Source organism: Chlorocebus sabaeus, chromosome 16 (assembly GCF_047675955.1).
Source record: "Chlorocebus sabaeus isolate Y175 chromosome 16, mChlSab1.0.hap1, whole genome shotgun sequence".
Classification (NCBI taxonomy): Eukaryota; Metazoa; Chordata; class Mammalia; order Primates; family Cercopithecidae; genus Chlorocebus; species Chlorocebus sabaeus.
The window spans coordinates 78,587,304-78,599,327 of record NC_132919.1 but is presented as its reverse complement, the minus strand read 5'-3'; the positions used below and the strand labels follow the sequence as shown (position 1 = coordinate 78,599,327).

The window sequence follows — 12,024 nt, the reverse complement described above, 5'->3', positions numbered from 1 at the left end:
AAGTGTCTGCAGCCTCTGAAAACAAGGACACCATTTCCACATTATGCCCCATTCCCTCCCTGAGAAGTCCTCTGTGGCTGGCGGGCTCCAACACCCCTCAAAGCTGCTGGTTATGGCTCCTCTACGCCCCTTCCCCACTCTCTGAGCCACCCTTTGTGTGACTCCCCCACCCTTTGTGTCCCTCTCTCTGCAGCCTCTCCTCCTCCAAGTCCTCCCCAACCCCCCCCCCCCCCCCCCGTCCCCAGGCATCTCTGGCAGGACACCAGCTCCACCCTGAGGTTCCACACCTAATTTTGACTTGTGATTGTCATGGTCCTGTGTCCCCAACCTAGATTAGGAGATCAGGTTGGTCGGGCTCCAGCCAGCACTGGGCTCTGCACTGACAGAACTAGGAGCCAGCCAGCCAGGCCACACCAATGCCAGAGCTGGGAATCAGCTCAACGTCACCCTGGGTTGTCCAGACAGACCCTTACGAGGTTCAGGAATGAACACTGGTACGCAGAACACGCTGATTACTCAGGCTCTCACTTCTTGGATAGTAGGAGGGAACATGGACCCCACCCTGCCCCCGACTGTGCTGCAGCAGGGACGGACGGTTACTGGTGTTCCCTGGATGGCCTCCTGGGCTCTGACCAGGAACTTGGCACAAGGGGTTGGACAGCTGCTCCAGTCAGGGCTGAGAGCAGAGTCCTGCCACAAAATGCTGTCAGAACACCTGGCCTCTCTGGTGGAGGCCCCTGGGTTCTAAAGGAGGCAGAGGGAAAAGAGGGATCTGCCCCACTGGCAGGGTGTGGAAAGGCTGTGACTGAGGCCTGGGACCTACAGGAGCCAAGGCCCCTCCAGCCGCACCTGCAACTCCCCAGTGCAGGCTCCTGGTACCTCCATGCAGTCTGGGACCCTGAGCTGGTGCTCCACGGGCCTGGGACGCACTGCTGCAGGAAGCAGGTCATGGGGCTGGAGCCTCATCATGAGACGCCCTCCAGGCTGCCTGGCAGTCCTGGGGACAGACAGGGGGAGCCCCAGCCAACTAGTTTTCTGCAATTCCCGCAAGGGTGGTTGGAAGACCCCCTCACCCCCAGCTGACATGTGCACTGCAGGAGAGCTGCCACCATGCGGAGAAACAAGACTTTCCCGAAAAGCCAGGTCTTCAGCTTCCTCAGTCCCGAGACCTGGCAGTGCAGGGTGTGGAGCCACCCCTTGGGGGCACCTGCCCAGCATGTTCCCCGCACATCAAGATTCCCACCTGGACGCCAGGACCCCAAACCCACGACCCTCTGGGGGCACCGCACTGTCTGCGTCCCTCCATGAGTGCCCACCCTCAGCCCCAGGATTACACGAAGCCACTGGAGGGAGACAGGCCGTCAGCCTGGTCAGAGCAGCACCCTGGCCCTCAGAGGGCAGCTGCCCAGAGGTGGCCCTCAGGGCCCAGAGCCTCCATCTCACATGTGCAGAGCCCAGGCCTGGCCTGGCTGGGCAGGCGCCCTCCAGTGAGTGTCCCCATGTTGGTCAAGGGGCCGGGCTTCGGTCAGGGTCACCATGGGGGAGGGGCCACACAAACCCACCCACACTCCCACAGAGGGAGCCACGCCTAGGTGCCCACTGCGCCCAAGTCCACGAGGCAGTGGGCGTGCAGGGCCAACTTTAATACGGGCTGGCCTGTTTGGGGGTCGAGATGGCGGCTCCCTTTGTCCTTGTGGTTTTCCACAGGCAGGGGCAGTCCCAGCGAGATCGTCTCATAACCAAACCAGCCCTGTGCACGAGAAGTCACGCCATGCCCCACAGCCTCCAGTCCTGGCTGCTGGTGGCTCAGAGGCCTGCAGGGCAGGAGGGTCCTGGGTCTCGCAGTTCCATGAGCCCCAGCCGCAGGGACCCCCGTGGACAAACTTCGGGGGCTGCACCTGCTGGAGCAGCGTCTCCCGAGCATCGGAGGTCCTTTCGCAGCAGGGCCGAGCCCTGGTGGACAGAGCCGTGAGTGGCAAGCGGGGAGTCAGAGCTCTGGGTGTTGTCAATCCAGCAAGAACACCCCTGGTCGGCCACCTTCAAACGGGAGGTGGGCGTCTAGGGCGTGGAGGCAGAGGCACGGAGAGGTTCAGCACATGCTGGTCTCCTTGGGGTCCGCCCACCAGCAGGGAAGCTGAGGTGCGCCAGAAGCCAGGCCAAGGGAGGGGCCCCTTAACGGAAGCCTGCACCAGCGAATGGGAGCAGCGAGGAGCGAGAGGAAGTGCGGGGACCCCAGGGTCTGGAGGTGTCTTCCTCACAGACGCGTGAGCCACGCGGGGGGCTGGGACTGCAGGGGAACAGCACCAGAGGCATCGGGCCTGGGCCACGGCCACCAGGGGAGCCACAACCAGCAGAAGCTGGGCTCAGCCGAGGGTTTAATCCAGAACGAGAGCAGGCCAGTGGCGCCTGAGTGCGTTCAGGCTCGAGGTCGCCAGGAGACACTCTGGAGTCCTCCTGCACGTGTGCCTGTGTGGCTGTGGCTCTGCTCAGCACCGTGCGCGCTGGGCTCCAGGGAACCCGGTCAGGGGCTGGCCACGACCCAAACTCTCTGTGGGCCACAGTCCCTGGGGCACCCCCGCGAGTCCCGCCAGAGGAGGACACATTACGAAGCTGCCACCAGCTCCGCCTGCCTGGGCCTGGCCTTGACAGGGACGTTTTCTGTGGAGGAAACAGAGATGTTTATGACACGCCAAAGACCCACAGGCAGAGACCTCCAGAGAGGAACGAGGCCACAGGGGCGGCAAGGGCCAGCTCAGGAGGCTTCGCACTACGGAAGGGTATGCCCAGCTCTGGGGGAGGTAAATGACAAACAGGAAGCCAGTGGGGCTGACAGACAGGGCCAGGGACACGGGACAGTGGGCCCCAGAGAGAAGAGCCCCAAAGATGGGTAAAGGAACAGAACAAATGTGGATGGATGATTCTAAAGACTCAGGTTCCCAGCGGGCAGGGTGGAGAGCCTGGGCTGAGCGGTGCCACGGGGAGAGCCATACCTGGCTGATGGCTAATCCTGGGCTAGACCCTGGGAATGAGCTGGAGTTGCTAAAGAAGCCTTTCCCAGTTCCGATTTCTGAATGTGCCTCTTGGAATGGGGTATGGCTCTCTTACGAGGTTACCCAGTTACCCAACCCCTGGGAAACCCAAGCCAAACCCCAAGGCCAGGCACACATGCCCCTGAGCCACATAGCCAGGCACGCAGGGCTCAACCATGGCCCAGGAAGGCCGGGACGACCTCAGACAAGTGGGAAGGGCTGGGAGCATTCTGTCTTGCTCCCTTCTAGAATCCTCTGTTCTCCTGTGAATTCCCACCATTCAAAAGAATCAAGCATGGAAATACCTGGGATCTTCTCAGGAAGGGGCTCGGAGGGAACCTCTGGCAGCTCTATTTGTTCCTGCAAGAAGCAAAGGGTAAGGCCATGAGCAGGTGACAGGTCGGCCCCGGGCTTCCTGGGCCTCTGTGAGAGTACACGGATCCTGTCAGTCAGCAGCTCTCAGCTGGAGTGAAAGCGGGACAGGAACGTGCTGCTCAGAAGACCCAAGTCTGCACCCGCCCCAGCTTCTGGCACCACCAGAATCCCCCGGGAGGTGATGCGGCTGCCACCGTGGAGGCTCCTCCCAGCAGACCCTGAGGCCCCGAGGGGCCGTAAGGTGGCCACGTCCTGGGTGTACCCCAGAGACCCTGGCTTTCAGGGACCAAGGGGTGGTGACACAGACACCCAGGTCACGCTGGTGTCCACCAGTGTGGGGCGGGCTGTGGTACAATGCTGTCCCAGCGAGCCTGGCTGCCTAAGCCAGCAACGGTGCTTCCGCCTCTCAACTGGCCTGCCCTGGAGGCCCCCGAGGACTCGGACCCTCAGGAGAAAGTAACTGAGCCGGCAGGTGGGCGCAGCGCACCACGGGCCACACAGCACCAAAGCACTGGGGCAGCTGGCAGCAGGGCTGGGGCAGAGGCTGGCTCTGGGGGCACCATGAGAATCTGGCAGACTGAGGCAGGGGCCCACAGAGAGGACAACCCCTTTGTCGGGGAGTGAACTCAGACTCAGAGCCTGGATGTGAGCGTGGGGCCAGGACGTGACGCCCATGGCAAGGGCCTGCATAGGGCGTGAGTCAGCAGCCACGGCTGGGGAAAGCCAGCCCATGAATCAAGCACCACATCCGTGACAGCCAGGCATAGAAAGGGGCCGAGGCACCAGGAAGGCCCAGCCTCGCAGCTCCATCCAGGGCACGGGCCAGCCTGCCTGCACCAGACTGAGCAACCCTGAAAACCACGTCACCTCAGGTAGAAAGCTAGTCACAAACCCCAGACTATTAAGGGACACCACATACGGCATCACCACGGGCAGGGCCTACTGGGGGTCTGAGCTCTGGGGATCCCATTGCCTGAGTAACTGCTCAGTCCCGGGGGTCCCGTCGCCCGAGTGACTGCTCAGTCCTGAGGGGCCGTTACCTGAGTGATCGCGCTCAGCTCCTCCAGGATGGCGTCTTCATCCTCCTGAGTGAAGCTTCCTGCCAGGAGCTCATCTATTTGCTGCAAAAGGACAGGTGGTGGTGAGAGCAGCGAGGAGGAGGCCCCTCATGGAGGAAGGAGACGGCCTGTGGCTGGGTCTCGTCCCCTTGAGAGAAGGCGGCCGCTGTAGGGTGTGGGACAGTTTGGTCCACATAGGGGTGGACAGAGGGTGGCCCTGTGGGTTCCCACAGTTGGAGGCAGGCTGCTCAGGGTGCCACCTACCCGCTGGTACTCCACAGCCTCCTGCGTCTCGTCTAGGATCCTCTCCACCTCTTCAATGGACATCACCTGTGAACGAGGGTGACGGGGGGGGGGGGGGGGGGGGGGGGGAGGGGGGTTGACTCTTGTGGGTGGGGCCAATCGTAAACCCCGACAGAGGCCTCCTGGGCTCTCATGGCCACGGCCTCACCCCTGTTTATTTTTATTTATTTATTTTTCAGAGACAAGGTCTGGCTGTGTTGCCCAGGCTGGGCTCAAGTGACCCATCCGAGTAGCTGGGACTACAGGTGCATGCCACCACACCCAGCTCCTGTCTCTGTTTAAATGAGGCCAAGCCATGTGTGTCCCAGGCATGGCCCCGTCCTGAGGCCACAGGAGCTGTTCCATGAGTCTTTTCAGAGGCCACGACTGCAGTGCTCTGATGCCCGCTGCCCCTTCTCACACCTGAGTCAGCTCTCACAGCCACAGGTAAAAATAAGCAAAAGGTGGAACATTCTGGGCAGGTGACTTGATTTCTTTTGAGTGGCAAAGTCAAAGGGCCACTTGTGCTTGACCAGCACACACCACCAGTACTCACCAGACACTTGGAAAAGTGGCATAGCCAGACCTCCTGCCAGGTGAGTCCCCAACTAGCCCCACCCACTGGCCCCCCAAGTCAGCAGTGTGATGGGGTTGGTGGTGGAACGTGGTATGGCCACGCTGGGCTTCACATCCATGCCCAGCCTGAGACGAGGCCGGTATTCACCTCCTCCAGGAAGCCTTCTTTTTGCTCTTATCGCCCTGGCTGGAGTGCAGTGGCACAATCTCGGCTCACTGCAACTGCTGCCTCCCGGTTCAAGTGATTCCCCTGCCTCCGCCTCTTGAGTAGCTGGGTTTACAGGTGCCTGCCACCACGCCTGGCTCATTTTTGTATTATTAGCAGAGACAGGGTTTCACCATGTTGGCCAAGCTGGTCTCAAACTCCTGACCTCAGGTGATCTGCCTGCCTCGGCCTCCCAAAGTGCTAGGATTACAGGTGTGAGCCACCACGCCCCACCACCTCCAGGAAGCCTTCTGTGATTAGTTTGCCGGACCCCTCCCTACCCTCAGACTTCCCCTCTATGTCACTTCGGCGCCTGGGGACCCAGTTCCCACAGTTCCCACAGTTCCCAGCCTGTGCCGCACCCCGCCCTCAGGTCACTGCATCCCTGCTTGCCTGGCAGCACCCGACACATCTCTCCTGCCAGCCTCTTGCCCTGTGTCTGACACAAACACCGTGGGACACGCCCCCCACCCTACCCCCAACTCCAGCCCCACTGGGCTCCCCACGCCTCCATGCCCCTGGCCCTGCAGAGACCCACCTGGTGCATCTTGTTCAGACACTCATTTCCAAACTGCAGCCCCTCCATCACCTTCATTTCGATCTGGGTGAACTCAATACTCTGAACCTGAAAAGGAAACCAGAGCAGACGCAGGTGCTGAGGATCCGGCATGCCCTCCTCCTGGCCCAGGGGCAGGGTTCACACCACGCTGGGCGGGTGCTGCTGGGCGTGAGGGCAACTCCTGACACCTGCTCCTCCCTGTCCTCTCCCGCTGCCAGGTGGGGACGCGCAGGACGGAGAAGGTGCCGGGGAGACACTCGGGACCGCTGGTTGCTAGTTAGTAGCTCTGGTTACCCAGGAGCAGAACCACGCCGCTCGGGTCCCTAACGCCAGGGACACTGAGTCCCCCACGCAGACCCCTGACCTACCCACATCACCCAGGCGTGGCCCAGCCTTCCCCACCTCAGTCCTGCGAGAGACAACTTGCCCCCCAGCCCCTTAAGACCATTAGCTTCCTGGCAGACTCCCCAGGATTCCAGCCCCGCCCCACTTCAGGTCAGCTTCAGCCCCAGGCATCTGAGAGGAGGAGCTTTCCGTTCTCGGGAGAAATTCCGACGTCCATGCAGCCGGGCAGAGCTGCCTCCAGCTGCACCTGCACCCCAGGACGAAGCACCCGGCCACCTACCATGGCCTCCAGGCTGCTGATTTGGTTCTCTGTCCTGTCCAGGAGCTGCTCCTGGTATCGCTTCTTCTTGAGCAGCAGCTTGGCCCGTCTGCAGAAGGAAGCCCGAGAGTGACCCACTGTGGCCCTGCCCGGCGTCCCACCCCAGCCGACAGGGTGCCCACGTTGCCCAGGCCCACTCACTCCTTCCTGCCGTCCCGCAGCAGCTGCCGGGCCAGGGCGCGCTCGCGCTCCAGCTGCTGGGCAATCCTCTTCTGGTACTGCCTCAGCTTGTCCCGCTGCTGCTTCAGTTGCTGCCAAAAGAGAGCGGGCCTGGCGTCACCGAGCCCACGCTGCAGGCCCTGGCCGTGCTACTGAGCGCCGGACACGGAGGCCAGGCGACACTCCACGAGTGTCCTTCATGGGGCAGGGGTTGTCTCCCAGGGGACAGGTGGTGCTGTCTGGACACATCTGGGGGGTGGAAGCCAGGGACACTGCTCCACATCCTGCCACGCATGGGGCGGTCCCACCAGAGGGTCCACCTGGACCCCACAGTCCATCACAGGGATGGGAAGGACCGCCGTGGCATTGCCGTGGGTCCACCCTTGAGCCTGTCCGCCAGCGGTACGAACGCTCTGGGCTCAGGTCAGGGAGCTGCTGCCAGGACCTCAAAGGCTCGGACTCGGCCGGGCGCGGTGGCTCATGCCTGTAATCCCAGCACTTTGGGAAGCCGAGGCGGGCGGATCACGAGGTCAGGAGATCGAGACCATCCTGGCTAACATGGTGAAATCCTGTCTCTACTAAAAATACAAAAAAAAAAAATTAGCTGGGTGTGGTGACGGCGCCTGTAGTCCCAGCTACCTGGGAGGCTGAGGCAGGAGAATGGCGTGAACCCGGGAGGCGGAGCTTGCAGTGAGCCAAGATTGTGCCACTGCACTCCAGCCTGGGCGACAGAGGGAGACTGCATCTCGGGGAAAAAAAAACAAAAGGTTCGGACTCGAGAACATGCAGGTAGTAAGTACCCAAGTGCCAGCAGCCACACGGCCAGGACAGGACTCAGACATCCCCCCAGCATCTCTCCTTGGGCTTCAGCCACATGAGGTGCCTGTGGCTTCCCTGCCCCTTTGCCCACCGTTCAGCTGCAGGGACACGCACTCGGTGATGTGCCCCGTGGCCCCGCTGACCGCCTCTCATCTGTGTGCCGCCCCAGAGAGGGCACTCGGCCACTGAGGAACTTCAGCCAGTCCTGCCCTATCAGGCCCTTGAGTTTTCCAAACGTCATCACTTCAGACAATGATAAGCCCATGCAGGCACAGGGATTATGGCCTTAAGGCAGGAGGCTGAGGGGAATTAGCTGGGTCAGGGCCTGTGTGCCTCTTTGAGGCTCTGCATAGGAAGAGAGTGCTCCCTCCACCCTCGGAGTCTCCGCTCCACAGTGCCAAGACCTGTGGGTCCTCCACAGTGAAAGGTGCCCCCTGCCCAGCCCCACTGCTGGGGAGACCCAGGGGGCATAGGTGTGGCCAGGCTGCCCCCTGTAAAACGAGGTCTCAGTGGAGGGTCACAGGCTGCATGGGGAACACCTGTTATCCTAAGAAAACAGAAAAAAAAAAAAAAAAAGCAATCATTTGTGCTACTGTGTGCTAAGGATGCTATTCCCAAGCACCCAAAATCCTGGGGAGACCTACGTCAGCCGGGAACACGGGTCTGCACAGCCAAGAGCCCACAGTGGCCCTTGGCAAGCGCTTGGCAAGTGCTTGAAGAGAAACCGGAACTGAGTCCTTAAAGGGAGGGGAGGGAGTGCCCTGGGGCTGCCAGGGTAGGTGGAGGGCGGACGATGGAGGCTGGGCCCAGCTGTCTTACAGGCAGCTCGGGACGGTGCCCAGCGCTGTGCCCATCTTCTCCAGGGACAAACGTGCCCGTTGTTTCTTTTCATAGCTTATGGACTCAGATGCCAAGGTAAGATCCCCTCTTTCATTTGCATTCGCTTCTCTTTTAGTGTAAAATTATTTCTGTTGCACAAAATTTAGAAAAGCAAGCATCCGAAAAAGCTAGCCCTGCTCCCATTTCGGGGTCTCTTTCATGACACTTTTATCCCGTTACAAAAATGGACTATTCTTAACCCACCGTGTCCCTGACATGCCAAGCGATTCCTTCTCCTACAGAAGCTAACTTTCACATGGGAACAGGCACCACCACCGGCCCGGCTGTGCCCCGGGGGGTCAGTCTGGAGTCGCCACAAACAAACGCGCCAAACAGCGTAACACGGAGGTCCTGCACCCAGGCGCTGCGGAAACCCGGCAGGACCCCGGCAGGCGTTCGGCGCACCTGGCGGCCGCTCCTCGGACCAGGGCAGACTTTCTTCCAGTCCTGGCCTGGATGGGGCGAGGGAGAGGGGATGGCCCCGCACGGCCTCGCGAAGCCGGGAGCACCGAGGGGGCTCCGGCCCAGGGCACCAGGGGGCAAATGAGCCGCGGGACGTGGGCGGGGGCAGCGACTCCGGGAGAGCCGGGACCCCCGGGGCCGGGACCTGCTCCTGCGGGCCCAGAGCCAGGGAAAGCCCAGCGCCGCGCGGACCCCACGGCCAGGCCGCCAGGCTGTGGCCAAGCCCCGAACGCCGGCGTCGAATCCCGCAGTCAGCGGCCGCGCCCACCCCGGCGGGGCTCGCAGAGGCGGACGCGCGGGCACGGGGGAAGTGGCAGCCACGGCGCCGCGCAGGAGACCCCGGCCCGAGGCCCCGCGGGCGAGGAGGGCGCAGGGCGGAGAGGCCGAGTGGCCCGGCTGCGCGCCGCGCCTCAGTTTCCCCACCCGAACGCGGGGGGCCGAGGGCGCGGGGCTCTTCCGGCCCCGCCGCCCGCCCCGGCCCTGGCCCTGGCCCCGGCCCCGGCCCCGGGCCCGGGTCCTCACCAGGATGGCCTTGTCCTGCTCCGTGACACGGCTCTGCTTCTTGCGGCCGAACAGGTTGCCCATGGCGGCGCCCGCCCCCCGGCCCCGGCCCCACCGAGTCCAATCGCTACCACCGCCTCACGGCCACCGTAGCTCGGATCCTCCCGCTACGGCGGCCGCGCCGGGCCAGGCGCCGCGGAACGCGAAGTCCGAGCACCTTCCCCGGCCGCGAGCTGTTGCCGCGGGTTCGAAACCACAGCCCGCTGGTCTTGGCGACCGCCGCGAACACCGCGGCCTCCTTGGACCCGTACAGAGAAGTGGCACGGATACGTGGATGTTAGGGCCCGGGATGTTCTAAATGACGTGTTTCCGTGCACTCTTGTGGTGCAGGTGAAGGCGAAAATTTCTTATCTCCTAATTAGATGGAATCCTTTTAGAGTAACATAATTCAACCTCCTCAGGCTTTCAGGAATCTTGTGCAGGAATGACTGCCCCTACTGGTTCTGAACACAAAATGCTGCGTTTAGTGATGTGATAGCCAACATTTTGCACTTTTTTTATTTTTTATTTTTTTTTGAGATGGAGTCCTGCTCTGTTGCCCAGGGTGGAGTGCAGGGGCATGATCTCGGCTCACTACAACCTCTGCCTCCCAGCTTCAAGTGATTTTCCTGCCTCAGTCTCCTGAGTAGCTGGGACCACAGGTGCCTGCCGCCATGCCTGGCTAATTTTTGTTAGTAGAGACAGGGTTTCACCATATTGGTCAGGCTGGTCTTGAACTCCTGACCTTGTGATCCATCCACCTCGGCCTCCCAAAGTGCTGGGATTACCGGCGTGAGCCACCGCACCTGGCCGTTTTGCACTTTAAAGTGTTCCCTGAAATGCACCCAGCAGCGCCCCTTCACCCAGCCTTTCAGCCCTGGAATCTCCCCTCTTCCACTGCGCTGCTCCCTGTCTGTAGATCAGTGCCAGGAGGAGCCCAGCATGGCCAGGCTCAACTTCTCCTTCCAAGGAATCATGGCTGCATCCCCCACAGAAGCATCTTCTCTGGGGGGCTAAGAAACACGCGAAGGGGGATAAGGGATAAAAGGGAGAAGCCACCTGCTTCCAGCCCCTGGTTCCCACCTGAGTATCCTGGCTGTGGTTCCCCAGCATTCACTAAGTGTCACAGAAAAGCACTTAGCCGAGGATGGCTTGAGGCCAGGAGTTCAAGACCAGCCTGGCAACATAGCAAGACCCCCGTCTCTACAAAAAATATAACAAATAACATCAAAAGAAGAATAATTATCACCTGTTCCAAACCTTTGGACTCCAGAACCTTCACTGAGGTGAGGGGGCCCCTGAGTTTTTGTGGGGTTCCTCTCCCACCCTCTGATTTGTCTCACTAAAGACATCTGCAGTACTTTTTCCTTGGTGTCCATGGGGACATTGGGAAAAAAAGACTTGTTACTCCCAGCTCCTCATGCAGGAGGAAGAGCTGGGTAGAGAAGGCGTGGTCCCCGGCTAGGGATTGCCCCACCGCCTGTGCCCACAAACCTGGGTGAGGACAGGGATTTTTGTTCTCCTGCCCAAATGTTGCATTTCCAGAGACCACCCTGGCCTGCCACGCCCCCATCCTGTGCCTATAAAATCCCCAAGACTCTAGCAGGCAGACACACAAGTGGCTGGACGTCAAGAGCAACACATTGGCTGGACGTCGAGAGGGTGTGGAGGAGAGCATGCTGTTGCTCTGGGAGGCCACTGACCGTGGAATGGTTTGGCCAGGACGATCGGAGAGAGCCCAGGCTGCTCAGTGGTCCCACTCCAGGGGAAAACCCTCCCACTCCATCCCCTTCTGGCTTCCCCCGTCTGCTGAGAGCTACCTGCACTCAGTAAAGTCTTGCACCCATTCTCCAGGCCCAGACATGATCCGATTCTTCCGGTCCACCAAGGCAAGCACCTGGGATACAGAAAGCCTGTCCTTGTGATAAGGAAGGGGGTCTAATTGAGCTGGTTAACACAAGCCGCCTACAGACGGCTAAACTAAAAGAGCACCCTGTAACACACGCCCTCTGGGGCCTCCGGAGCTATAAACATCCACTGCTAGACACTGCCCGTCTGTATGCTCCCCCGGAGGTTTGAGCAGTGGGCACTGAAGAGGCAAGCCGCTCCCCCTGTTGCACGCCCTGCGAAGGGGACAAGGGAACCTTTGCTGTTCCACTTGGATCCGATTAGTGTGCATCAGTGGATCAGTGTGATGTTCAAGGACACCGGGCGATGCAGATCTGTGGCAGGCACTCCGAGTCGGGGAGCTGTGACGGTGTACTGCTGACCAGGTCGGGCAAAAGCAAAGGCTTCTGTTGATCTTTGCAAACTGGTATAGAGGGAAAAAGCGTTAGGCAAGTCGCTAGCTGGGTACCAGGTGCCAGGGGAGTGTGTTCATTTGTTGTAGAAAAGATATTCCTGATGGGGCCGCAGCT

At 60.9% G+C, this 12,024-nt stretch overlaps 1 protein-coding gene across 1 annotated transcript; it reads right to left on the bottom strand.

Moving 5' to 3' along the window:
- Window positions 1–1,622: 1,622 nt before the first annotated feature.
- Window positions 1,623–9,737, bottom strand: CHMP6 (charged multivesicular body protein 6). The gene is made up of 8 exons (XM_008013207.3): window positions 9,590–9,737; window positions 6,890–6,999; window positions 6,710–6,797; window positions 6,064–6,150; window positions 4,727–4,792; window positions 4,445–4,525; window positions 3,335–3,389; window positions 1,623–2,658 (listed from the first exon to the last, which is right to left on the bottom strand). Exons 1-8 carry the CDS (start codon window positions 9,650–9,652, stop codon window positions 2,603–2,605), a joined length of 606 nt encoding a protein of 201 aa, XP_008011398.1. The 5' UTR covers window positions 9,653–9,737; the 3' UTR covers window positions 1,623–2,602.
- Between the last annotated feature and the right edge of the window lie 2,287 nt (window positions 9,738–12,024).

Bases quoted from the DNA above. Each gene is read 5' to 3' on its own strand.
- CHMP6 (XM_008013207.3), bottom strand. From the start codon at position 9,652: ATGGGCAACCTGTTCGGCCGCAAGAAGCAGAGCCGTGTCACGGAGCAG. The intron at 4,793-6,063 runs GTGGGTCTCTGC...CCTCGTTCACAG, and splicing joins GTCTGAACAAGATGCACCAG to GTGATGTCCATTGAAGAGGT. The intron at 4,526-4,726 runs GTAGGTGGCACC...GTCCTTTTGCAG, and splicing joins AGGCTGTGGAGTACCAGCGG to CAAATAGATGAGCTCCTGGC.